The sequence below is a fragment of the Conger conger genome, chromosome 8 (assembly GCF_963514075.1).
Source record: "Conger conger chromosome 8, fConCon1.1, whole genome shotgun sequence".
NCBI lineage: Eukaryota > Metazoa > Chordata > Actinopteri > Anguilliformes > Congridae > Conger > Conger conger.
The window spans coordinates 1,677,201-1,702,228 of record NC_083767.1 but is presented as its reverse complement, the minus strand read 5'-3'; the positions used below and the strand labels follow the sequence as shown (position 1 = coordinate 1,702,228).

Sequence of the window (25,028 nt, the reverse complement as noted above, 5' to 3'; positions counted from 1 at the left end):
AATCACTTCTACTGGTTGCATACCTGTAGAGTGATTGAACATTTGTCTTAAGTAACTTAAATAGCTGTGGAATTTATCAGTAGATTAGCTTTGATTTGGTATTGCTTGTGAGCAATTGTAGGCCATTTAAATAGGCGTGTCAGAGCGACGCTAGCGTATATTAGACTGGCGAAAGTTGTCCTTAGTCAGTAAGTGCATCATTCTGACCAGGTGTTTAGTATCGCTGCGGGTTTTCCTCTTGACACGGTAACGTAGATTTTTTTAAATTGCTCATTTGAACAGCAAGGGTTAGGGCTTGAGCCAGGTTGTTTGTCTATTACCTGTTAATCACTTCTACTGGTTGCATACCTGTAGAGTGATTGAACATTTGTCTTAAGTAACTTAAATAGCTGTGGAATTTATCAGTAGATTAGCTTTGATTTGGTATTGCTTGTGAGCAATTGTAGGCCATTTAAATAGGCGTGTCAGAGCGACGCTAGCGTATATTAGACTGGCGAAAGTTGTCCTTAGTCAGTAAGTGCATCATTCTGACCAGGTGTTTAGTATCGCTGCGGGTTTTCCTCTTGACACGGTAACGTAGATTTTTTTAAATTGCTCATTTGAACAGCAAGGGTTAGGGCTTGAGCCAGGTTGTTTGTCTATTACCTGTTAATCACTTCTACTGGTTGCATACCTGTAGAGTGATTGAACATTTGTCTTAAGTAACTTAAATAGCTGTGGAATTTATCAGTAGATTAGCTTTGATTTGGTATTGCTTGTGAGCAATTGTAGGCCATTTAAATAGGCGTGTCAGAGCGACGCTAGCGTATATTAGACTGGCGAAAGTTGTCCTTAGTCAGTAAGTGCATCATTCTGACCAGGTGTTTAGTATCGCTGCGGGTTTTCCTCTTGACACGGTAACGTAGATTTTTTTAAATTGCTCATTTGAACAGCAAGGGTTAGGGCTTGAGCCAGGTTGTTTGTCTATTACCTGTTAATCACTTCTACTGGTTGCATACCTGTAGAGTGATTGAACATTTGTCTTAAGTAACTTAAATAGCTGTGGAATTTATCAGTAGATTAGCTTTGATTTGGTATTGCTTGTGAGCAATTGTAGGCCATTTAAATAGGCGTGTCAGAGCGACGCTAGCGTATATTAGACTGGCGAAAGTTGTCCTTAGTCAGTAAGTGCATCATTCTGACCAGGTGTTTAGTATCGCTGCGGGTTTTCCTCTTGACACGGTAACGTAGATTTTTTTAAATTGCTCATTTGAACAGCAAGGGTTAGGGCTTGAGCCAGGTTGTTTGTCTATTACCTGTTAATCACTTCTACTGGTTGCATACCTGTAGAGTGATTGAACATTTGTCTTAAGTAACTTAAATAGCTGTGGAATTTATCAGTAGATTAGCTTTGATTTGGTATTGCTTGTGAGCAATTGTAGGCCATTTAAATAGGCGTGTCAGAGCGACGCTAGCGTATATTAGACTGGCGAAAGTTGTCCTTAGTCAGTAAGTGCATCATTCTGACCAGGTGTTTAGTATCGCTGCGGGTTTTCCTCTTGACACGGTAACGTAGATTTTTTTAAATTGCTCATTTGAACAGCAAGGGTTAGGGCTTGAGCCAGGTTGTTTGTCTATTACCTGTTAATCACTTCTACTGGTTGCATACCTGTAGAGTGATTGAACATTTGTCTTAAGTAACTTAAATAGCTGTGGAATTTATCAGTAGATTAGCTTTGATTTGGTATTGCTTGTGAGCAATTGTAGGCCATTTAAATAGGCGTGTCAGAGCGACGCTAGCGTATATTAGACTGGCGAAAGTTGTCCTTAGTCAGTAAGTGCATCATTCTGACCAGGTGTTTAGTATCGCTGCGGGTTTTCCTCTTGACACGGTAACGTAGATTTTTTTAAATTGCTCATTTGAACAGCAAGGGTTAGGGCTTGAGCCAGGTTGTTTGTCTATTACCTGTTAATCACTTCTACTGGTTGCATACCTGTAGAGTGATTGAACATTTGTCTTAAGTAACTTAAATAGCTGTGGAATTTATCAGTAGATTAGCTTTGATTTGGTATTGCTTGTGAGCAATTGTAGGCCATTTAAATAGGCGTGTCAGAGCGACGCTAGCGTATATTAGACTGGCGAAAGTTGTCCTTAGTCAGTAAGTGCATCATTCTGACCAGGTGTTTAGTATCGCTGCGGGTTTTCCTCTTGACACGGTAACGTAGATTTTTTTAAATTGCTCATTTGAACAGCAAGGGTTAGGGCTTGAGCCAGGTTGTTTGTCTATTACCTGTTAATCACTTCTACTGGTTGCATACCTGTAGAGTGATTGAACATTTGTCTTAAGTAACTTAAATAGCTGTGGAATTTATCAGTAGATTAGCTTTGATTTGGTATTGCTTGTGAGCAATTGTAGGCCATTTAAATAGGCGTGTCAGAGCGACGCTAGCGTATATTAGACTGGCGAAAGTTGTCCTTAGTCAGTAAGTGCATCATTCTGACCAGGTGTTTAGTATCGCTGCGGGTTTTCCTCTTGACACGGTAACGTAGATTTTTTTAAATTGCTCATTTGAACAGCAAGGGTTAGGGCTTGAGCCAGGTTGTTTGTCTATTACCTGTTAATCACTTCTACTGGTTGCATACCTGTAGAGTGATTGAACATTTGTCTTAAGTAACTTAAATAGCTGTGGAATTTATCAGTAGATTAGCTTTGATTTGGTATTGCTTGTGAGCAATTGTAGGCCATTTAAATAGGCGTGTCAGAGCGACGCTAGCGTATATTAGACTGGCGAAAGTTGTCCTTAGTCAGTAAGTGCATCATTCTGACCAGGTGTTTAGTATCGCTGCGGGTTTTCCTCTTGACACGGTAACGTAGATTTTTTTAAATTGCTCATTTGAACAGCAAGGGTTAGGGCTTGAGCCAGGTTGTTTGTCTATTACCTGTTAATCACTTCTACTGGTTGCATACCTGTAGAGTGATTGAACATTTGTCTTAAGTAACTTAAATAGCTGTGGAATTTATCAGTAGATTAGCTTTGATTTGGTATTGCTTGTGAGCAATTGTAGGCCATTTAAATAGGCGTGTCAGAGCGACGCTAGCGTATATTAGACTGGCGAAAGTTGTCCTTAGTCAGTAAGTGCATCATTCTGACCAGGTGTTTAGTATCGCTGCGGGTTTTCCTCTTGACACGGTAACGTAGATTTTTTTAAATTGCTCATTTGAACAGCAAGGGTTAGGGCTTGAGCCAGGTTGTTTGTCTATTACCTGTTAATCACTTCTACTGGTTGCATACCTGTAGAGTGATTGAACATTTGTCTTAAGTAACTTAAATAGCTGTGGAATTTATCAGTAGATTAGCTTTGATTTGGTATTGCTTGTGAGCAATTGTAGGCCATTTAAATAGGCGTGTCAGAGCGACGCTAGCGTATATTAGACTGGCGAAAGTTGTCCTTAGTCAGTAAGTGCATCATTCTGACCAGGTGTTTAGTATCGCTGCGGGTTTTCCTCTTGACACGGTAACGTAGATTTTTTTAAATTGCTCATTTGAACAGCAAGGGTTAGGGCTTGAGCCAGGTTGTTTGTCTATTACCTGTTAATCACTTCTACTGGTTGCATACCTGTAGAGTGATTGAACATTTGTCTTAAGTAACTTAAATAGCTGTGGAATTTATCAGTAGATTAGCTTTGATTTGGTATTGCTTGTGAGCAATTGTAGGCCATTTAAATAGGCGTGTCAGAGCGACGCTAGCGTATATTAGACTGGCGAAAGTTGTCCTTAGTCAGTAAGTGCATCATTCTGACCAGGTGTTTAGTATCGCTGCGGGTTTTCCTCTTGACACGGTAACGTAGATTTTTTTAAATTGCTCATTTGAACAGCAAGGGTTAGGGCTTGAGCCAGGTTGTTTGTCTATTACCTGTTAATCACTTCTACTGGTTGCATACCTGTAGAGTGATTGAACATTTGTCTTAAGTAACTTAAATAGCTGTGGAATTTATCAGTAGATTAGCTTTGATTTGGTATTGCTTGTGAGCAATTGTAGGCCATTTAAATAGGCGTGTCAGAGCGACGCTAGCGTATATTAGACTGGCGAAAGTTGTCCTTAGTCAGTAAGTGCATCATTCTGACCAGGTGTTTAGTATCGCTGCGGGTTTTCCTCTTGACACGGTAACGTAGATTTTTTTAAATTGCTCATTTGAACAGCAAGGGTTAGGGCTTGAGCCAGGTTGTTTGTCTATTACCTGTTAATCACTTCTACTGGTTGCATACCTGTAGAGTGATTGAACATTTGTCTTAAGTAACTTAAATAGCTGTGGAATTTATCAGTAGATTAGCTTTGATTTGGTATTGCTTGTGAGCAATTGTAGGCCATTTAAATAGGCGTGTCAGAGCGACGCTAGCGTATATTAGACTGGCGAAAGTTGTCCTTAGTCAGTAAGTGCATCATTCTGACCAGGTGTTTAGTATCGCTGCGGGTTTTCCTCTTGACACGGTAACGTAGATTTTTTTAAATTGCTCATTTGAACAGCAAGGGTTAGGGCTTGAGCCAGGTTGTTTGTCTATTACCTGTTAATCACTTCTACTGGTTGCATACCTGTAGAGTGATTGAACATTTGTCTTAAGTAACTTAAATAGCTGTGGAATTTATCAGTAGATTAGCTTTGATTTGGTATTGCTTGTGAGCAATTGTAGGCCATTTAAATAGGCGTGTCAGAGCGACGCTAGCGTATATTAGACTGGCGAAAGTTGTCCTTAGTCAGTAAGTGCATCATTCTGACCAGGTGTTTAGTATCGCTGCGGGTTTTCCTCTTGACACGGTAACGTAGATTTTTTTAAATTGCTCATTTGAACAGCAAGGGTTAGGGCTTGAGCCAGGTTGTTTGTCTATTACCTGTTAATCACTTCTACTGGTTGCATACCTGTAGAGTGATTGAACATTTGTCTTAAGTAACTTAAATAGCTGTGGAATTTATCAGTAGATTAGCTTTGATTTGGTATTGCTTGTGAGCAATTGTAGGCCATTTAAATAGGCGTGTCAGAGCGACGCTAGCGTATATTAGACTGGCGAAAGTTGTCCTTAGTCAGTAAGTGCATCATTCTGACCAGGTGTTTAGTATCGCTGCGGGTTTTCCTCTTGACACGGTAACGTAGATTTTTTTAAATTGCTCATTTGAACAGCAAGGGTTAGGGCTTGAGCCAGGTTGTTTGTCTATTACCTGTTAATCACTTCTACTGGTTGCATACCTGTAGAGTGATTGAACATTTGTCTTAAGTAACTTAAATAGCTGTGGAATTTATCAGTAGATTAGCTTTGATTTGGTATTGCTTGTGAGCAATTGTAGGCCATTTAAATAGGCGTGTCAGAGCGACGCTAGCGTATATTAGACTGGCGAAAGTTGTCCTTAGTCAGTAAGTGCATCATTCTGACCAGGTGTTTAGTATCGCTGCGGGTTTTCCTCTTGACACGGTAACGTAGATTTTTTTAAATTGCTCATTTGAACAGCAAGGGTTAGGGCTTGAGCCAGGTTGTTTGTCTATTACCTGTTAATCACTTCTACTGGTTGCATACCTGTAGAGTGATTGAACATTTGTCTTAAGTAACTTAAATAGCTGTGGAATTTATCAGTAGATTAGCTTTGATTTGGTATTGCTTGTGAGCAATTGTAGGCCATTTAAATAGGCGTGTCAGAGCGACGCTAGCGTCGCTCCGTCCCCGTTTGTGATGTTATGTTTCTCCCCATCCCAGTCTGCTCTCTCCCTCGAAGACCCCCCCTGCGACGTGGGCCTCCACGGCGTCGGAACCCCTCAAACCTCAGCTATCCCCCGCTGACCCCCTGTGAGGACTTTGCTGTCACAGGGGGACTATGGAACTGCCAGTCTGCCACTCGGAAGGCTGACTTCATCCCTGCGTATGCCTCCCTCCAGTCCCTACAATTCCTTGCCCTAACTGAGACCTGGATCACACCTGACAACACCGCCACTCCCGCTGCCCTCTCATCCTCCTTCTCCTTCTCGCACACTCCCCGGCCTTCCGGCCGTGGCGGTGGTACTGGTCTTTTAATTTCCCCCTCGTGGAAATTCTCTGTTCTCCCCCTCTCTGACCTGTCCATATCCACTTTTGAATTCCATTCTGTTGCAGTATCCTACCCTACTAACCTTTTCATTGCAGTTATCTACCGTCCTCCAGGGCCCCTGGGAAACTTCCTTGATGAGCTAGACACCCTTCTCAGCTCCTTCCCTGAGGATGGCACCCCACTGATTCTCCTTGGAGACTTCAACATCCACCTAGAAGCCTCCCAGTCTGCTGCCTTCCTACCGCTAATCCACTCCTTCGGCCTCTCCCTGCAACACTCTCCTCCGACCCACAAGGCGGGCAATGTCCTAGACCTTGTCTTTGTAAGGAACTGCTCATGCTCCAATTTCACGGTTACCCCTCTGCATACATCTGATCACCACTTCATCTCATTCTCCCTCCCTCTTCCTCCCCATCCTCCTCTCCCTCCTCCCTCCCACACTTCCTCAGCCCGCCGTAACCTCCGCTCCCTCTCACCCTCTTCCTTTGCCAGCACCGTCACCGCCTCACTCCCCCCTCTCGAATCCTTCTCCAAACTCCCCGCTGACTCTGCATCTGCCACCCTCCTTTCATCTCTCTCCTCCGCCTTTGACTCTCTCTGTCCCCCTGTCTCAAAGCCACCTCGCACATCCCCTCCCAGTCCTTGGATATCTGACACCCTCCGTACCTCCAGGGCCAGCCTCCGCGCAGCGGAGAGGAAGTGGGGGAAATCCAGAGACGCTTCCGACCTCATGACTTACCAGTCTCTCCTGGCGGCATTCTCTTCCGATGTCACTGCCGCCAAAGCAAAATACTATCAAACGCAAATTCAGAACTCTGCTTCTAACCCCCGGAAACTGTTCTCCATTTTCTCCTCTCTCCTCAACGCACCGCCTCCTCCTCCTCAGTCCTCCTTCGCTGCTGATGACTTTGCTGATTTCTTCGATGAGAAGGTCGCAGTCATCCGCAGATCCTTTACAACCGCCGCCCCCCTCACTGTGCCCTTCCCCCCCCCTCTAGGCCCATCCCTTCCTTTTCCACTTTCTCCCCCCTTACAGACTCTGATGTTTCTCAACTCCTGCTCTGCCACCGCCCTACAACCTGTGCCCTTGACCCTATCCCCTCTTCTCTTCTCCAAACTATCACACCTGACATTCTCCCATTTGTCACCTCCCTTGTCAACTCCTCCCTGTCTTCCGGCTGTTTTCCGGCATCCTCCAAGAGGGCCCACATCACTCCGCTGCTAAAAAAGCCTACCCTGGACCCCTCCATCATCCAGAACTACCGCCCGGTATCTCTTCTTCCTTTCCTTTCTAAAACTATAGAACGAGCCGCTTCTATTCAACTTTCTTCCTTCTTTTCTAACAACAACCTGCTAGACCCCCATCAGTCTGGCTTCAGATCGGGCCACTCGACAGAGACTGCACTCCTCTCCGTCAGTGAGTCACTTCATGCCGCACGAGCAGCCTCCCTCTCCTCTGTCCTCATTCTTCTAGATCTCTCTGCTGCCTTCGACACTGTGGATCACTCCATCCTCCTGTCTGCCCTGTCAGCAACGGGCATCTGTGGCACAGCCCTGGACTGGATTGAGTCCTACCTCTCTGGTCGCTCCTTCCAGGTTGCCTGGGCTGGTTCGGTATCGACACCTCGGCCCCTCGCCACAGGAGTTCTCCAGGGCTCAGTCCTTGGCCCGCTTCTTTTTTCTCTCTACACTCGCTCCCTTGGCCCTGTGATCACTGCACATGGGCTATCCTACCACTGCTATGCGGACGATACCCAACTCTTCGTCTCGTTCCCGCCGTCTGATACGCAGGTTTCAGCCCGTATCTCTGCTTGCCTGAGGGACATCCAGAGCTGGATGGACAACCACCATCTAAAGCTCAACCCAGGTAAAACTGAAATGATATTCATCCCTGCTAATACCTCTCCCCATCTGGATCTCTCCATTTCCCTCGGGGATACCACACTCACGCCGTCACCCAGTGCAAGGAACCTCGGCGTGGTGATGGACAGCAGACTGTCCCTTTCCGAGAACATTGCGGCGGTGACCCGGTCTTGCAGGTTCTTCCTATACAACATACGGAGAATCCGCCCCTTTCTCACCCCCTACTCGACCCAGCTCCTGGTCCAAGCGATGGTTCTGTCCCGCCTGGACTACTGCAATTCCCTCTTGGCTGGCCTCCCAGCGTCTGCCATCAGACCCCTCCAACTCATCCAGAATGCAGCAGCTCGTCTGGTCTTCAACCTTCCCAAATACTCACACGTCACCCCCCTGCTTACTTCCCTCCACTGGCTGCCTGTCATGGCTCGCATCAAATTCAAAACATTGGTGCTAGCCTTCCAAGCAGTTAAAGGGTCTTCCCCAGCTTATCTGCAAAAAATCATCAGACCCTACACCCCTGCCAGACCTCTTCGTTCAGCCTCCACAGGCCACTTGGCACCTCCCCCTCTCAGAACCTCCACCTCACGCTCACGACTACTGTCTGTTCTGGCTCCACGGTGGTGGAACGAACTCCCCGTTGAGGTCAGAACTATAGAATCCCTCCCCACCTTCAAGCGCAAGCTGAAGACACACCTCTTCAAACAGCACCTCTCCCCATCCCTCCCTACCTCCCTGTGAACCTTAATTGTTGTCTCTGTGACTTGTGTATCAGTATTTTAGTTGGCTAGGTAAGCAGTGTTTGGATAGTTAACTTTGGTGACTTTTGCTCTGTTTGTTTGTTTGTTCAAAAAAAAAAAAAAAAAAAAAAAAAAAAAAAATGGCCCTTGTCCTTATCTTTGTTGTACAGGTAGCAGTTGAAATTGTACTTACCTCTAGGGTCTTTCAGCGAACTTATCCCTGGTTATGGGTATGCACTTTGTTGTACGTCGCTCTGGATAAGAGCGTCTGCCAAATGCCAATAATGTAATGTAATGTAATGCTCAAGGGTCCAACGGCTGTGCGGATCTTATTGTGGCTACACCGGGGATTGAACCACCGACCTTGCGTGTTCCAGTCATACTGCATCTCTCTCTCTCACTCTCACAATCACTCACTCACTCATTCACTCACTCACACACAAACACACTCCTCAGGCAGCTGACATAATCCAGACACTTTACTATTCTCTTTGACCCATTTCACAGTTTCAACACACCCATTCATGCATTCACACACAAGTATACATACAGTGGCAAGAAAAAGTATGTGAACCCTTTGGAATTACTTGGTTTTCGGCATGAATTGGTCCTAAAATGTGATCTAATCTACATCTAAGTCCCAAGTATAGACAAACTCAATGTGCTTAACCTAATACCACACAAACAATTATAATATTTCATGTCTTTATTGGACACATCCATTGAACATTCACAGTGCTGGTGAAAAAAGTAAGTGAACCCTTGGATTTAATAACTGGTCGAACCTCCTTTGGCAGCAATAACCTCCAACAAGCGTTTCCGGTAGCTGCTGATCAGACCTGCACAACGTTCAGGAGGAATTTTGGACCATTCTTCCTTACAGAACTGCTTCAGCTCAGCCATATTCTTAGGATGTCTAGTGTGAACAGCTCTCTTGAGGTCATTCCACAGCATTTCTATTGGATTCAGGTCTGGACTCTGACTGGGCCACTCCAAAAGGCGGATTTTCTTTTTTTGAAGCCATTCTGTAGTAGATGTACTTCGATGTTTAGGGTCATTGTCCTGCTGCATCACCCAACTTCTACTGAGCTTCAGCTGGTGGACAGCCACCCTGACATTATTCTGTAGGATACCTTGATAAACTTGAGAATTCATTTTCCCCTTGATGATGGCAAGCGGTCCAGGCCCCGAAGCAGCAAAGCAGCCCCAAATCATGATGCTCCTTCCACCGTATTTCACCGTTGGGATGATGTTTTCATGTTGGTATGCAGTGCCCTTTTTACGCCATATGTAGCGCTGCGTGTTCTTCCCAAACAATTCAACCTTGGTTTCATCAGTCCACAAAACATTTTCCCAGTAGCGTTGTGGGGTGTCAAGGTACTCTTTGGCAAACTTCAGGCGTGCAGTGATGTTTTTTTTGGAAAGCAGCAGCTTCTTCCGTGGTGTCCTGCCATGGACACCATGCCTGTTCAATGATTTGCGTATGGTAGACTCATGAACAGAGATGTTAACCAGTTCCAATGATTCCCTCAAGCCTTTAGCTGTTACTCTAGGATTCTTTTTTACCTCACTGAGCATTCTGCGTTGTGCCTTTGGAGTCAACTTGGTGGGGCGCCCACTTCTAGGGAGAGTAGCCACAGTACTAAATCGTCTCCATTTGTAGACAATTTGTCTAACTGTGGACTGGTGAATACCTAAAGTCTTGGAGATTACTTTGTAACCCTTTCCAGTTTTATGCAAGTCAACAATTTTTGATCGTAGGTCTTCAGAGATCTCTTTTTTGCGAGGCATGGTTCACATCAGCAGATGCTTCTTGTGAATAGCAAACTCAAAAGGTTTGAGTGTTTTTTATAAGTCGAAGTAGCTCTACACCTCACTCCAATCTAGTTTCATTGATTGGACTCCAGGTTTGCTAACTCCTGACTCTAATTAGCTTTTGTTGAAGTCATTAGCATAAGGGTTCACTTACTTTTTCCACCAGCACTGTGAATGTTTAATGGATAAAGACATGAAATATTATAATTGTTTGTGTGGTATTAGGTTAAGCACATTGAGTTTGTCTATACTTGGGACTTAGACGTAGATCAGATCACATTTTATGACCAATTAATGCAGAAAACCAAGTAATTCCAAAGGGTTCACATACTTTTTCTTGCCACTGTATGCATGCAGGTACGCACACACACACACACACACACTCGTAAACCTGAATGTCGAGACAAACAAATGAAAACATTATAATTATCACCTTAGTCAAAGCAAGTACACTAAATCTGCAAGGTATAAAGATGAAGGCACTATGAATATAACGTAGCTAGCTTTTCTAATGGGAAGCATCCACTAGTTTTGGGATAAATAAATAATAATATTCATATGCACAAACACACACACTCACCAACACACTCATTACAGTTACACACACAATTACACACTACTGCAGAAATACACACACACACACACACACACACACACACACATACACACACAATAATGCAGAAATACACACACACAATTACAGACTAATGCACAAATACACACACACACACACATACACACTAATGCAGTTACACACACTCACACTCACTAATGCACATTGTGTTTTTAGAAATCAGGGCCTATCTCTGGAAGTAGTGCTCTAGCAGGTGCTGCTGTAGTCCCTGTTCAGTAGGTGACAGCAGCACCAGGCCATCTGCATAGGGGAGGAATTTAACTTCCATTTTGTTTAGTGTTAGGCTAGGGGGTTGTAGATTGTTACAATAACACTGCCCACACTGCCATGTATGTAGATTAGATAAATAGAGTCGGAGACAAGTTCCCTCTTCCTCTCACCATACGGTTGGGGAACAGGCTGAACTGCTTCACCATGATCTGTCTCAGCATGTCGGGGTCGGCCACCACAATCACAGGCCTCCGGCCCAGATAGTACCTGAGACAGAGGGAGAGAGTGTGTGAGAGAGCACGCAACACTGGTACTTGCATGCTGACACTGGCCTCTGTTTTTGTACAGATGGCCAACAGACTGTTACAACCTCCATCGTAAGCTTTTGTTTACAGGTGTGCATCTTGCCTGGCAATTTCTGCAAATAACATTACATTATTGGCATTTGGCAGACGCTCTTATCGAGAGCAACGTACAGTTGATAAGACGAAGCAGGAGACAATCCTCCCCTGGAGCAATGCAGGGTTAAGGGCCTTGCTCAAGGGCCCAACGGCTGTGCGGATCTTATTGTGGCTACACCGGGATTAGACCCACCAACCTTGTGTGTCCCAGTCTTTTACCTTAACCACTACGGTACAGGCCGCCCTTCTGCTTCCTGTTATTTTCTTTGAAAAGGCCGCTGGTTGTATTGTTCAGGTAGAACCTTTTTGTGTGGATTGGTGACTACTGATGGGATTTTGACCCTTGTTGTTTCATCTTTACGGCTCTGATTTGTCTGGTTTGTTGAGCACTGTCACTTGTGCTCAACCCTGTTCGCCTACACTGACTTTCACTTGGCTTTGCCCCTCTGCTCACTGTAGTGCTTGGCTCTGCCCCTCTGCTCACTGTAGTGAAACACTTCCACTTGGCTCTGCCCCTCTGCTCACTGTAGTGAAACAGTGTTCCACTTGGCTCTGCCCTTCTGCTCACTGTAGTGAAACAGTGTTCCACTTGGCTCTGCCCTTCTGCTCACTGTAGTGAAACACTGTTCCACTTGGCTCTGCCCCTCTGCTCACTGTAGTGAAACAGTGTTCCACTTGGCTCTGTCCCTCTGCTCACTGTAGTGAAACAGTGTTCCACTTGGCTCTGCCCTTCTGCTCACTGTAGTGCTTGGCTCTGCCCCTCTGCTCACTGTAGTAAAACACTGTTCCACTTGGCTCTGCCCCTCTGCTCACTGTAGTGCTTGGCTCTGCCCCTCTGCTCACTAGTGAAACAGTGTGTTCCAGCTGGATTGCACCCTTCTGTCAGGACAGGATTTTACTTTATTGTTTTTGAGGATCCTGGGAGGAGATCTGATCTCTGTTGGGGGTGGGCTACATGCCCACTTCAAGCCCGGTAAACCTTCAAAGACGAGCAAGGTTAATTTTGTTTTGGATCGGCAGACAGGCCCAGAGGTACTCGTCGGCCTGCTGTGTTTCATTCCCACTCCCCCAATCCCAATTCAGTTGATTGGACATGATTTGGAAAGGCACACACCTGTCTATATAAGGTCCCACAGTTGACAGTGCATGTCAGAACACAAACGAAGCATGAAGTCAAAGGAATTGTCTGCAGACCTCCGAGACAGGATTGTCTCGAGGCACAAATCTGGGGAAGGGTACAGAAAAATTTCTGCTGCTTTGAAGGTCCCAATGAGCACAGAGGCCTCCATCATCCGTAAATGGAAGAAGTTTGGAACCACCAGGACTCTTCCTAGAGCTGGCTGCCCGTCTAAACTGAGCAATCGGGGGAGAAGGGCCTTAGTCCTTAGTCAGGGAGGTGACCAAGAACCCGATGGTCACTCTGTCAGAGCTCCAGCGTTCCTCTGTGGAGAGAGGAGAACCTTCCAGAAGGACAACCATCTCTGCAGCAATCCACCAATCAGGCCTGTATGGTAGAGTGGCCAGACGGTAGCCACTCCTCAGTAAAAGGCACATGGCAGCCCGCCTGGAGTTTGCCAAAGGGAACCTGAAGGACTCTCAGACCATGAGAAACAAAATGATCTGGTCTGATGAGACAAAGATTGAACTCTTTGGCGTGAATGCCAGGCGTCATGTTTGGAGGAAACCAGGCACCGCTCATCACCTGGCCAATACCATCCCTACAGTGAAGCATGGTGGTGGCAGCATCATGCTGTGGGGATGTTTTTCAGCGGCAGGAACTGGGAGACCAGTCAGGATTGAGGGAAAGATGAATGCAGCAATGTACAGAGACATCCTGGATGAAAACCTGCTCCAGAGCGCTCTTGACCTCAGACTGGGGCGACGGTTCATCTTTCAGCAGGACAACGACCCTAAGCACACAGCCAAGATATCAAAGGAGTGGCTTCAGGACAACTCTGTGAATGTCCTTGAGTGGCCCAGCCAGATCCCAGACTTGAATCCGATTGAACATCTCTGGAGAGATCTGAAAATGGCTGTGCACTGATGCTCCCCATCCAACCTGATGGAGCTTGAGAGGTGCTGCAAAGAGGAATGGGCGAAACTGCCCAAAGATAGGTGTGCCAAGCTTGTGGCATCATATTCAAAAAGACTTGAGGCTGTAATTGCTGCCAAAGGTGCATCAACAAAGTATTGAGCAAAGGCTGTGAATACGTATGTACATGTGATTTCTAAGTTTTTTATTTTTAATACATTTCAAAAAAAAAAAAAAAAAAAAAAACTTCTTTCATGTTGTCATTATGGGGTGCTGTGTGTAGAATTTTGAGGAAAGAAATGAATTTATTCCATTTTGGAATAAGGGAAAAGTGAAGCGCTGTGAATACTTCCGGATGCACTGTATATACTGTTGACTCACCCGCACACTTTCCCGTATGTATACACTGTTGACTTACCCGCACACTTTCCCGTATGTGTTTATCAGCTCTGTGTGGACGCTGAAAAAGCCCTGCAGGAGAGAGGCACTGCTTAGAGAGGAGAAACACTGAGGAAATGCAAACAAAGTTCAATTTAGCGAAGTATATAGTCTAACTTTGATCGCATAGATTTCAGAAGAAATTACAAATTGACTCTTAAGACACATCCTGTCTTAAACAGCACAGCATACTGCAATAGCACGTTAGCATACCCGCACACAGACAGCATCCTCACATGCACTTTTCCCAGAGGGTCTATAAACCACGACAGCCTGAGCACTGGCAGCCATGACCCTGTTCAGCCGATACCACAGATTCTGGGTCATCAGCCTAGAGAAGCAGCTATGTACTGTGGCTAATGTGCTGTTTATTCTAGCGCATGGGGCTCGATACTGTGGCTAATGTGCTGTTTATTCTAGTGCATGGGGGTAGATACTGTGGCTAATGTGCTGTTTATCCTAGCCCATGGGGCTAGATACTGTGGCTGATGTGCTGTTTATTCTAGCGCATGGGGCTCGATACTGTGGCTAATGTGCTGTTTATTCTAGCGCATGGGGCTCGATACTGTGGCTAATGTGCTGTTTATTCTAGCGCATGGGGCTAGATACTGTGGCTGATGTGCTGTTTATTCTAGCGCATGGGGCTAGATACTGTGGATAATGTGCTGTTTATCCTAGCGCATGGGGCTAGATACTGTGGCTAATGTGCTATTTATCCTAGCGCATGGGGCTAGGTACTGTCGCTAATGTGCTGTTTATCCTAGCGCATGGGGCTAGATACTGTGGATAATGTGCTGTTTATCCTAGCGCATGGGGCTAGATACTGTGGCTAATGTGCTATTTATCCTAGCGCATGGGGCTAGGTACTGTCGCTAATGTGCTGTTTATCCTAGCGCATGGGGCTCGATACTGTGGCTAATGTGCTGTTTATTCTAGTGCATGGGGCTAGATACTGTGGCTGATATGCTGTTTATTCTAGCGCATGGGGCTCGATACTGTGGCTAATGTGCTGTTTATTCTAGCGCATGGGGCTCGATACTGTGGCTAATGTGCTGTTTATTCTAGCGCATGGGGCTAGATACTGTGGCTGATGTGCTGTTTATTCTAGTGCATGGGGCTAGATACTGTGGCTGATGTGCTGTTTATTCTAGCGCATGGGGCTAGATACTGTGGATAATGTGCTGTTTATCCTAGCCCATGGGGCTAGATACTGTGGCTAATGAGCCGTTTATTCTAGCGTATGGGGCTCGATACTGTGGCTAATGTGCTGTTTATTCTAGCGCATGGGGCTCGATACTGTGGCTAATGTGCTGTTTATCCTAGCCCATGGGGCTAGGTACTGTGGCTGATGTGCTGTTTATTCTAGCGCATGGGGCTAGATACTGTGGATAATGTGCTGTTTATCCTAGCGCATGGGGCTAGGTACTGTCGCTAATGTGCTGTTTATCCTAGCGCATGGGGGTAGATACTGTGGCTAATGTGCTGTTTATCCTAGAGCATGGGGCTAGATACTGTGGCTAATGTGCTGTTTATCCTAGCGCATGGGGGTAGATACTGTGGATAATGTGCTGTTTATCCTAGGGCATGGGGCTAGATACTGTGGCTAATGTGGGGAAATGGGCTTGAGAGACTCACCTTTCGAAATAGGAACAAGTTTCCATAGAAGGGCATTGGTTTGGGGTGCCTGATACCACACCTCGCTAAGACAGAGTAGGGGAAGATCGAGTACCTAGAGAAGGAATGAGAGGGAGAGAGAGATTATTTATAATCTCATGGTTCTGCTCTCTGAGCCACACAAACACAGACAGTGGCACCTGCAGGATTTATTTTTTAAATTTCCACAGAGGAAAAAGAAAAGGTTTGTGTGATTCATCAGCCCAGTTTCTGCTGAAGAACAGGCACTTCAGCTGTGCTGTAATCAGCACAGACCCTGCGTCTGAACTGAACCCTAAGCCTAACCCTGACTGAACCCTAACCCTAACCGAACCCTAACCCGACACACTAAATCAGCCTGTAGCTCCATTGCAGCTTTTGGCATACTAACGAGATTGATGATGTTGTATTCAGACCGGGACATTCAGTAAATTAAATTAAATTTAATTCTAATGAGCAAAGACATCAGTGTGTTGCTGTCACTATTAAGCATACCACTGCTGTTATGTGTGGTTATTTACATTACATTATTGGCATTTGGCAGACGCTCTTATCCAGAGCGACGTACAACAAAGTGCATATCCATAACCAGGGATAAGTTCGCTGAAAGACCCTAGAGGTAAGTACAATTTCAACTGCTACCTGTACAACAAAGATAAGGACAAGGGGCTTTTTTTTTTTATTTATTTTTTTTTTTTTTTTAACAAACAAACAAACAAACAAACAAGAGCAAAAGTCACCAAGGTTAACTATCCAAACACTGCTTCCCTAGCCAACTAAAAATACCGATACACAAAGCAAGTCACAGAGACAACAATTAAGGTTCACAGGGAGGTAGGGAGGGATGGGGAGAGGTGCTGCTTGAAGAGGTGCGTCTTCAGCTTGCGCTTGAAGGTGGGGAGAGATTCTATAGTTCTGACCTCAACGGGAAGTTCGTTCCACCACCGTGGAGCCAGAACAGACAGTAGTCGTGAGCGTGAGGTGGAGGTTCGGAGAGGGGGAGGTGCCAAGCAGCCTGTGGAGGCTGAACGAAGAGGTCTGGCAGGGGTGTAGGGTCTGATGATTTTTTGCAGATAAGCTGGGGAAGACCCTTTAACTGCTTGGAAGGCTAGCACCAATGTTTTGAATTTGATGCGAGCCATGACAGGCAGCCAGTGGAGGGAAGTAAGCAGGGGGGTGACGTGTGAGTATTTGGGAAGGTTGAAGACCAGACGAGCTGCTGCATTCTGGATGAGTTGGAGGGGTCTGATGGCGGACGCTGGGAGGCCAGCCAAGAGGGAATTGCAGTAGTCCAGGCGGGACAGAACCATCGCTTGGACCAGGAGCTGGGTCGAGTAGGGGGTGAGAAAGGGGCGGATTCTCCGTATGTTGTATAGGAAGAACCTGCAAGACCGGGTCACCGCCGCAATGTTCTCGGAAAGGGACAGTCTGCTGTCCATCACCACGCCGAGGTTCCTTGCACTGGGTGACGGCGTGAGTGTGGTATCCCCGAGAGAAATGGAGAGATCCAGATGGGGAGAGGTATTAGCAGGGATGAATATCATTTCAGTTTTACCTGGGTTGAGCTTTAGATGGTGGTTGTCCATCCAGCTCTGGATGTCCCTCAGGCAAGCAGAGATACGGGCTGAAACCTGCGTATCAGACGGCGGGAACGAGACGAAGAGTTGGGTATCGTCCGCATAGCAGTGGTAGGATAGCCCATGTGCAGTGATCACAGGGCCAAGGGAGCGAGTGTAGAGAGAAAAAAGAAGTGGGCCAAGGACTGAGCCCTGGGGAACTCCTGTGGCGAGGGGCCGAGGTGTCGATACCGAACCAGCCCAGGCAACCTGGAAGGAGCGACCAGAGAGGTAGGACTCAATCCAGTCCAGGGCTGTGCCACAGATGGCCGTTGCTGACAGGGCAGACAGGAGGATGGAGTGATCCACAGTGTCGAAGGCAGCAGAGAGGGATCCAGGTTAGGCTTTTTTTAGCAGCGGAGTGATGTAGGCCCTCTTGGAGGATGCCGGAAAACAGCCGGAAGACAGGGAGGAGTTGACAAGGGAGGTGACAAATGGGAGAATGTCAGGTGTGATAGTTTGGAGAAGAGAAGAGGGGATAGGGTCAAGGGCACAGGTTGTAGGGCGGTGGCAGAGCAGGAGTTGAGAAACATCAGAGTCCGTAAGGGGGGAGAAAGTGGAAAAGGAAGGGATGGGCCTAGAGGGGGGGAAGGGCACAGTGAGGGGGGCGGTGGTTGTAAAGGATCTGCGGATGACTGTGACCTTCTCATCGAAGAAATCAGCAAAGTCATCAGCAGCGAAGGAGGACTGAGGAGGAGGAGGCGGTGCGTTGCGGTGCGTTGCTGTTTACGTTGCTGTCACCTTCCTGTCAGCTTTGACCAGTCTGGCCATTTCACTTTAACAAGATGTTTCTGTCTGCTGCTATTCACTGGATTTTTTTGGGGGTTTAATTATATGTTTAAAACCAATAATACAGTGTCCCCTTCTTCCATCCCAGTGGCCATTTTATGTCCAAATGTTTCTCAGCCGATGATCAGCCTGCAGGCTCCATGGTAACGGGCTCCACGGTAACAGCGGGGCTCCACGGTAACAGCGGGACTCACCAGTACAGCAGGGCCAGGAGCAGCCCGCCCAGACCCATGGACATCCAACCCCCGCTCCGCTCCTCCCACAACCACTGCACAAGCTCCACCCACTCCATGATGTAAGCCAGGGGAACCAATCACAGAGCAGAGCTTCCTACAGAGAGGATAGGGGGATAGGGGGGAGAGAGGGGGGCGTGGGGGGAGAGGGAGGGAGATGGGGGGGGAGAGGGAGGGAGGGAGATGGGGGAGAGGGAGGGGGGGAGAGAGAGAGAGAGGGAGATGGGAAGAGGGGGGGGAGAGGGAGATGGGGAGAGGGGGGGAGAGGGAGATGGGGGAGAGGGAGAGAGAGTGAGAGAGAACCAGGTACAACTTCACCCTAGGAGTCAACGCCCTGGAGCATACCAGCAGCCCCTGGGTCTGGTGATTAGTGCTTCACTTACAGTACCTGGGTCGGGTGATTAGTGCTTCAGGGTGCCCCAACCCTAACCCCTATTACACACCAAAAATGGGATGAGAATCAAATAGAAAAATTCCACCTTGAATTTAGCAAAACGCATTAATTAAATTTAATTAAATTAAACAATTTAGAAATTAACCGTAGTCTAGACAGACATTACTCCCTGTCAGAGAACCTCACAAGAATTAAAAACCCGAAACAAAGACACACAATAACAATGTACAGACTCAGTGACCGCAGCCTTGCCATTGAGACTGCAGCCTGGCACAGGTGGAGACAGAGTCCCACTTCCTACTTTCCTGCCCCAAGTGCCTTTCAATATGAATATTTCCCAAAATATTTCACACACACACCTCAAGCAGCTGATATAATCCACACACACACACACACACACACACACTTAAACCTGAATGTCGAGACAAAACAACAATATAATTATCATCTTAGTCAAAGCAAATACACTAAATCTGCAAGGTATAAAGATGAAGGCACTATGAATATAACGTAGCTAGCTTTTCTAATGGGAAGCATCCAGTAGTTCTGGGATAAATAAATAATAATAATATTGTAGTAACACAGGAGCTGTATTCCTGGGCTCATTTGAAAGGACTGATAACTATTGTCCCACATCACGAGCCCAATGACCATTCAAAGCAAAGAATAGCCTGCTTCGGTAACTGCAGAGCTGTCTATACTAGACTGGTCCATAGAGATATTTATAAATAACTATCCATATATAACTGCGGTACTGAGCTACACTTTACACAGAATTAGATGCGACAACTTGGATGAATAACGTTAGCTCGTTGTCTCATTTGACTTTGGTTCGGTGCTTGTTCGCTTTGTTGGCAAAGCCGATCCAGTTTTATTTGGCAAGCTAGCATATTTAACTGTAAAGCTCGGTCTTCAGACACGGAACATGTCTTACACGTTTTACGTTTAGTTAGTTAGACAAATAAAACCAGTACATTTGCTAGATCATTTTCCTAAATTCATAGCTAGCTATAGACTAGCATAATATCGAAGTGTTTTAAAACTAACTAGATATCAGTGTTGCACGTGACAATGCTTACCTAGTAGTTTCATGACAGGCTATCAGACAGCGGAAATGATAAACGCAGTAAAAATCCATCGCATCCAATAGTCATAGTTTGTTAATTCAATGAGTACGTTTCAGCGTTACTCACCTTGTTGTCAGATAGGCCAACTAACGACTCCTTGTTTACACCTTGTTTTTGGTCAGTGTAGCTCCGGTAGAATGTAACTCTGGAGAACTACAATTTTACGTACCATACGATCTGGGTCTTCGGTTATTGTAGTTCAATCGACCTTCAGTATAGTAGCCAACGCAATTTCTGTTTGAGTTTTTTGGTCATTCGGTTACTGTTATTAAATCGGTGATTCTTCAAAAGAAAAAATGTTTTACTTCTACGGTCATTAAATGTTTTCTTGATTAGGCCTTTTTTTTTCTTTGATTTGAACTCAAATAAAACTCTACATACCGATGCCTATTGATTGGATTACTAATTACTTGTGTCATTGTGTAAAGGTTTCACTTTGGATTTTTTATATTGCGCCAAATGGTGTTAATCCAAATGGACGAGAATACCTCCCTGATGACACGATCATGGTAGTGATGATCTTGATAAGGATAACAGTAGGCTCGGCTGCACTTTATTGAACTGGTTAAGGTAAATGACTGAGAGCCGCAAGGGCGGTGGTTCGATCCCCGGTGTAGCCAGAATAAGATCAGCCGTTGGGCCCTTGAGCAAGGCCCTTCACCCTGCAAGGATTGTCTCCTGCTTAGTCTAATCAAATGTACGTCGCTCTGTATAAGAGCGTCTGCCAAATTCCGTTAATCTTACGTAAAGATGAGTCCATTGCTTGAATCTTATGTTTAACTGTGTGCTTATGTATTTATTATTCACTTGCAATCACGGCTGCTCATAATATACGTGCATATTTATTTAGTTCTACTGGGGACTGGGTTTTATAGCCATTAAACGGATTTCTCAGCAATTCTACTCACACTTTCAGATTGGCTTATATTCAAAAATGCACATGACCACTTCTCTAGAGCTAAAAAAAAAGAAAGAAAACTTACATTACCTACAATTTATAATATTATAATATCATCTTTACAATAGAGTTTGTTGATAATTTCTCATCGTCCAAATCTGGCACAGATGTAGCCTAATGAGGCACAGACAGGTAAATAACATATAACATATTACGCGCATCTGCGCGAACCAGTTTGTAATCCAATTCTGCTCCAGTTCCTTCTGTGAAAATCCAATGCCGTCAGAGTTTAATCAGGCCTGATACATCACACACCGAATCATTAAACCAACTACATCAAACTCATTTTTGTGTTACATTAATGGCATTTGGCAGATGCTCTCATCCAGAGCGACGTACAACAAAGTGCATACCTATGACCAGGGATAAGTGCGCCGAAAGACCCTAGAGGGAAGTACAATTTCAACTGCTACCTGCATTTGATTTTTAAAATCAAACAAACAAACAAATAAACAAACAAACAAACGCAAAAGTATGACCAAACCCCTTAAGATGAATTTAAGATGTTAAGATGAATATAGTATATAGAACAGTTTTTAAAGACAGAATTCAAATATAAGTATAAATTTACCAAATTTTGAAGTGGGTCTATCATTTTATTAGCAAGGTTTTATGTTCACAACATAGGGGTTTGTTGGTTAAATGCATTTGAAATGAAAGTGAAATTTAGCTATTAAATACAGTTTCCGTATGTTCTATTGATAATGGGCATTTATTTTATTAAGATTAAAAGGATTGATATATGTGGTCATCCACAAAACATTTGGAACATTTATTTATTCAAATAGTTAAATTGGGATTCAATCATTTTTAAAATCAAACTTCATTCTAGTTTCATGGAAATGGTTCTGTTTTCCTGAAATTTCCTTTAAGAAAATATTTTTCAAGATTCTTATAGCTTAACGCTTGGCCATAAAACGCATGACCCAAAATCATGTTTGGTTATTTCGGTTACCTATGCAAATTAATTCCATATGCATATGGAATGCATCTTTTCCGAGTGAGGCTGAATCAATGTTCCACCGATTCAGAAAAGATAGACGTCATCCTGACTGGTTATTTAATACGACAAAGTATCAACTTCTCTGAGGGTTTACGCCCCCTTGAGCTGATCAATCGATGCTATAGTCATTTGATTATTTCCAAACTCACTGCGCTTTCTCCATTGCAACTTTTGCAGGGACTCTACAGACATGTTGGGTATTAGCTGAAGTAAGACTGGAATTTGGTTCAACATTTGAGCCAAAAACATCGAAGATTGGTGTGGATATTTTGTAGAAATACACCGCGGATATTCCCCAGGGAGATCGGCCGCCTGGATGAAATTTTCCAATTCTTCTGACTGATGAACCGGGCTGGTGATGCGCGAAGCAGCGACTGTGTCAGTGCCTCAAGATGGCAGATTTTTACTGAGTTCTGAGCTGAAATCTCGCTGCGTTTTTTGCCATGACTGAGAGGAACCCTCGCACCGATGGCTCCCGTTTACGAAGGTACAGAGTAACCCTGGAAACATGTCAACTGTCTCATGCGTGATCATGTACAGCACGCATAGATCTAAACTCGTGAGATACCGGACCCTACGGCTTTACACATCCACTTTTGTGCGTTTAATAGCAAAACAATATTCTGCTGTGATTCGTTTTTATCACGCCGTTTTGTGGCTCTTGGGTGAGTTATTTATACCGCTGTGTTTTTATCTTTTTACGTGTCCGTGCAATGCAGGACTAGTGACAAATGATGTGGCCGGAGCTCGCTCTTTCTGGCCAGCTGGTAAGTGGTTAGTTGTTGCTAGTTAGCCACCCCCCTGTAAAACTAATCTTCTGTTCATATGCAAATGAGATTTCGAAAAACCAGGCTGTTGGACCATCTTTTCATGGTCGCAAGTCGTTTTAGTTGAGATGTGGATGAAGGCGAGACGTCCACAGTCGCGTCAGCCCCATTTCGTTTGGCACTTACCCTCAGCATTTAATTTGGAATAAAATGTATGGTGCAATGCAAAAACATTTATTTTTGTTCGTCTACTGTATCATTTATTCAGAATGGACGTGAGCGCTGTAGCCTACCGTTAATGCCGCTGCAGCACGCGGCTGTTTCTGTTTCACCTACAGCCTCGGCTTTATTTCATTATGCTCCTCCTCAGTTTTTTATATACTTCAGCAAAATGCTAATGGTAAAACATATTACCTTGCATAAATGCTGAAGTTCCTTGAACGTGTGTCTCTTAACCAGCCTTAAACAGTTAGAGTAATTCTTCATCAGCTTTTAATGGCATCATATTTGCCCGGGTTAATTTGGTGTTACAAGATTTACCCAAATTGAAGGCAAAGTTGATGCATTTGTGTTTTTTAAGTCTACTGCTGTCTATGGCTAGATGTCGTTTCAAAACAAAGAAGCGGACTAAATTAACCATCAAACGTTCGTATATTAAAAATAGCCTATAAATACCCTGCGCAACAGTGTTTATTGTTTAACGATATGCAGTGTATTACACAGTTTAGGCTACACAATATATTGCTATGGACATTGTAGATATAATAGATTTACAAATATATTCCCTCTCGCTGACTCTCTCGTTCCCCTTGGGACGCGATTCAATAGCCTACTGTATGGACTGCTGGAATTGGGCTGTATAGTCAGGGTACAGTGTTTCTCTGTCCTGTTGATGTCCTTTGCACCCTCTGTTGGCAAAATTAGGAATGGTAAATGGTTGGTTCTTATAGAACGCCTTTATCTAAAGCGCTGTACAATTGATGCTTCTCATTCACCCATTCATACACTCACACACCAACCAGCTCGTCAGGAGGGGGTTAGGTGTCTTGCTCAACACACCCAGGGCGGGATCGAACTGGCAACCCTCCCTGCCAGACGACTGCTCCTACCGCCTGAGCCAATGTCGCCCTTTGTGTGATTAATACACTACATTGCTATGGACATTGTAGATATATTCGATTAAAAAATGAATGAAATTCCCTCTCGCTGACTCCGTGAAGGCTAAAAACTTATCTTAATTGGGGGGCGGGGCTAAGGTTATCCAGTGTTAACGTTAAATATTTTTTTAAATGGTATAGGATATTGTCTCCCAGCAATCCAAAATACAACCCAAACTACTGTTTAGTGTAGCAGTTGAGGAAGAGCTTTTGGAAATCTGACGTCACAATTGAGTCGAAATGACGCGACTTGCCAGGTGTGGTGACCGGCTGCCCTTGCTAATGGGAATGCGCGTGGAGGAAACATCGCGCGCGTGTTATTCTGCGAGCACAGACACACTGCTTTTGAGATTAAACTATATCTTAAACAGTAGTCTGAAAAAACAATTTCGAAGGTCAAAGTTTGAGCTAATCGACAGACTTATTTCCCCGTCTCCAACCCATCAATTGCCGTCTTATCAATCTCAATTTAAAAGCAGGGTGGTTTTGTGCTATTTTCAGCATCAGAAACGGGACAGATGTTTAACAAATTCAACAGCGTTTCCGAACTTGTACTTTCCGTTGATCGTCACGGTCTGTGGGGGCTGATATATTATTGTAACAAAAATCGAAAAATCGAAAACTCTAATTGCGTGTTAGTTGGCAGAAAAATATTTTTGATAAAATTAATATTTTCTGGCGTTGCTGAAATGGCTTTGGCTTCGGTTTGATTAATTGGTCATTCCGGAGTGACCGGGATCTCTCAGGAGTGACCGCAACGTCTCAGGAATGGGTTTAGCGTAAGCGCTATGACAGCCCCTGAAACGGTGATTTCACTCGCGTGAACATGGTGTTGCAGTGAGGGTCCGTTACAGAGCGCTGCGTTATTAGCCCTGAGTGAGATTCACCGGCAGCAAAACCTGGAATGGCTCAAACTGCTCTGGGAGGGACTGTGTATGTGTGTGTGTACATGTGTTATTACATGTGCATATTAGACTGTCAGCTCTTGAGTAGACGCTCGCACAGGGGATGATGGAACTGCTATTTATTTATCTTTTGTAAAAAAAAAAACCTGTACTGTCACTGAAAGACAGTGTTTTAAGAATGAATCGGTGTGGAGTGTAAAAACAGTGCAAAGAAATGTGGGAGGCTGGGGTGGGACAGGGACCAGG

At 44.9% G+C, this 25,028-nt stretch overlaps 1 protein-coding gene across 2 annotated transcripts in view; it reads right to left on the bottom strand.

Moving 5' to 3' along the window:
* Positions 1-20,136, bottom strand: part of tbxas1 (thromboxane A synthase 1 (platelet)) — a 34,276-nt gene extending 14,140 nt beyond the window's left edge. The window contains exons 1-5 of one of the 2 annotated variants that reach the window (XM_061251003.1): positions 20,059-20,136; positions 18,433-18,568; positions 15,816-15,909; positions 14,161-14,213; positions 11,480-11,576 (exon numbers count right to left, since the gene is read on the bottom strand). In XM_061251003.1, the coding sequence (XP_061106987.1) occupies positions 11,480-11,576; positions 14,161-14,213; positions 15,816-15,909; positions 18,433-18,530 (342 nt within the window). In that variant the 5' untranslated portion in view covers positions 18,531-18,568; positions 20,059-20,136. Of the gene's footprint in view, positions 1-11,479; positions 11,577-14,123; positions 14,137-14,160; positions 14,214-15,815; positions 15,910-18,432; positions 18,569-20,058 lie in introns of those variants that run through there. The other variant, XM_061251004.1, reaches the window with a different exon arrangement.
* Between the last annotated feature and the right edge of the window lie 4,892 nt (positions 20,137-25,028).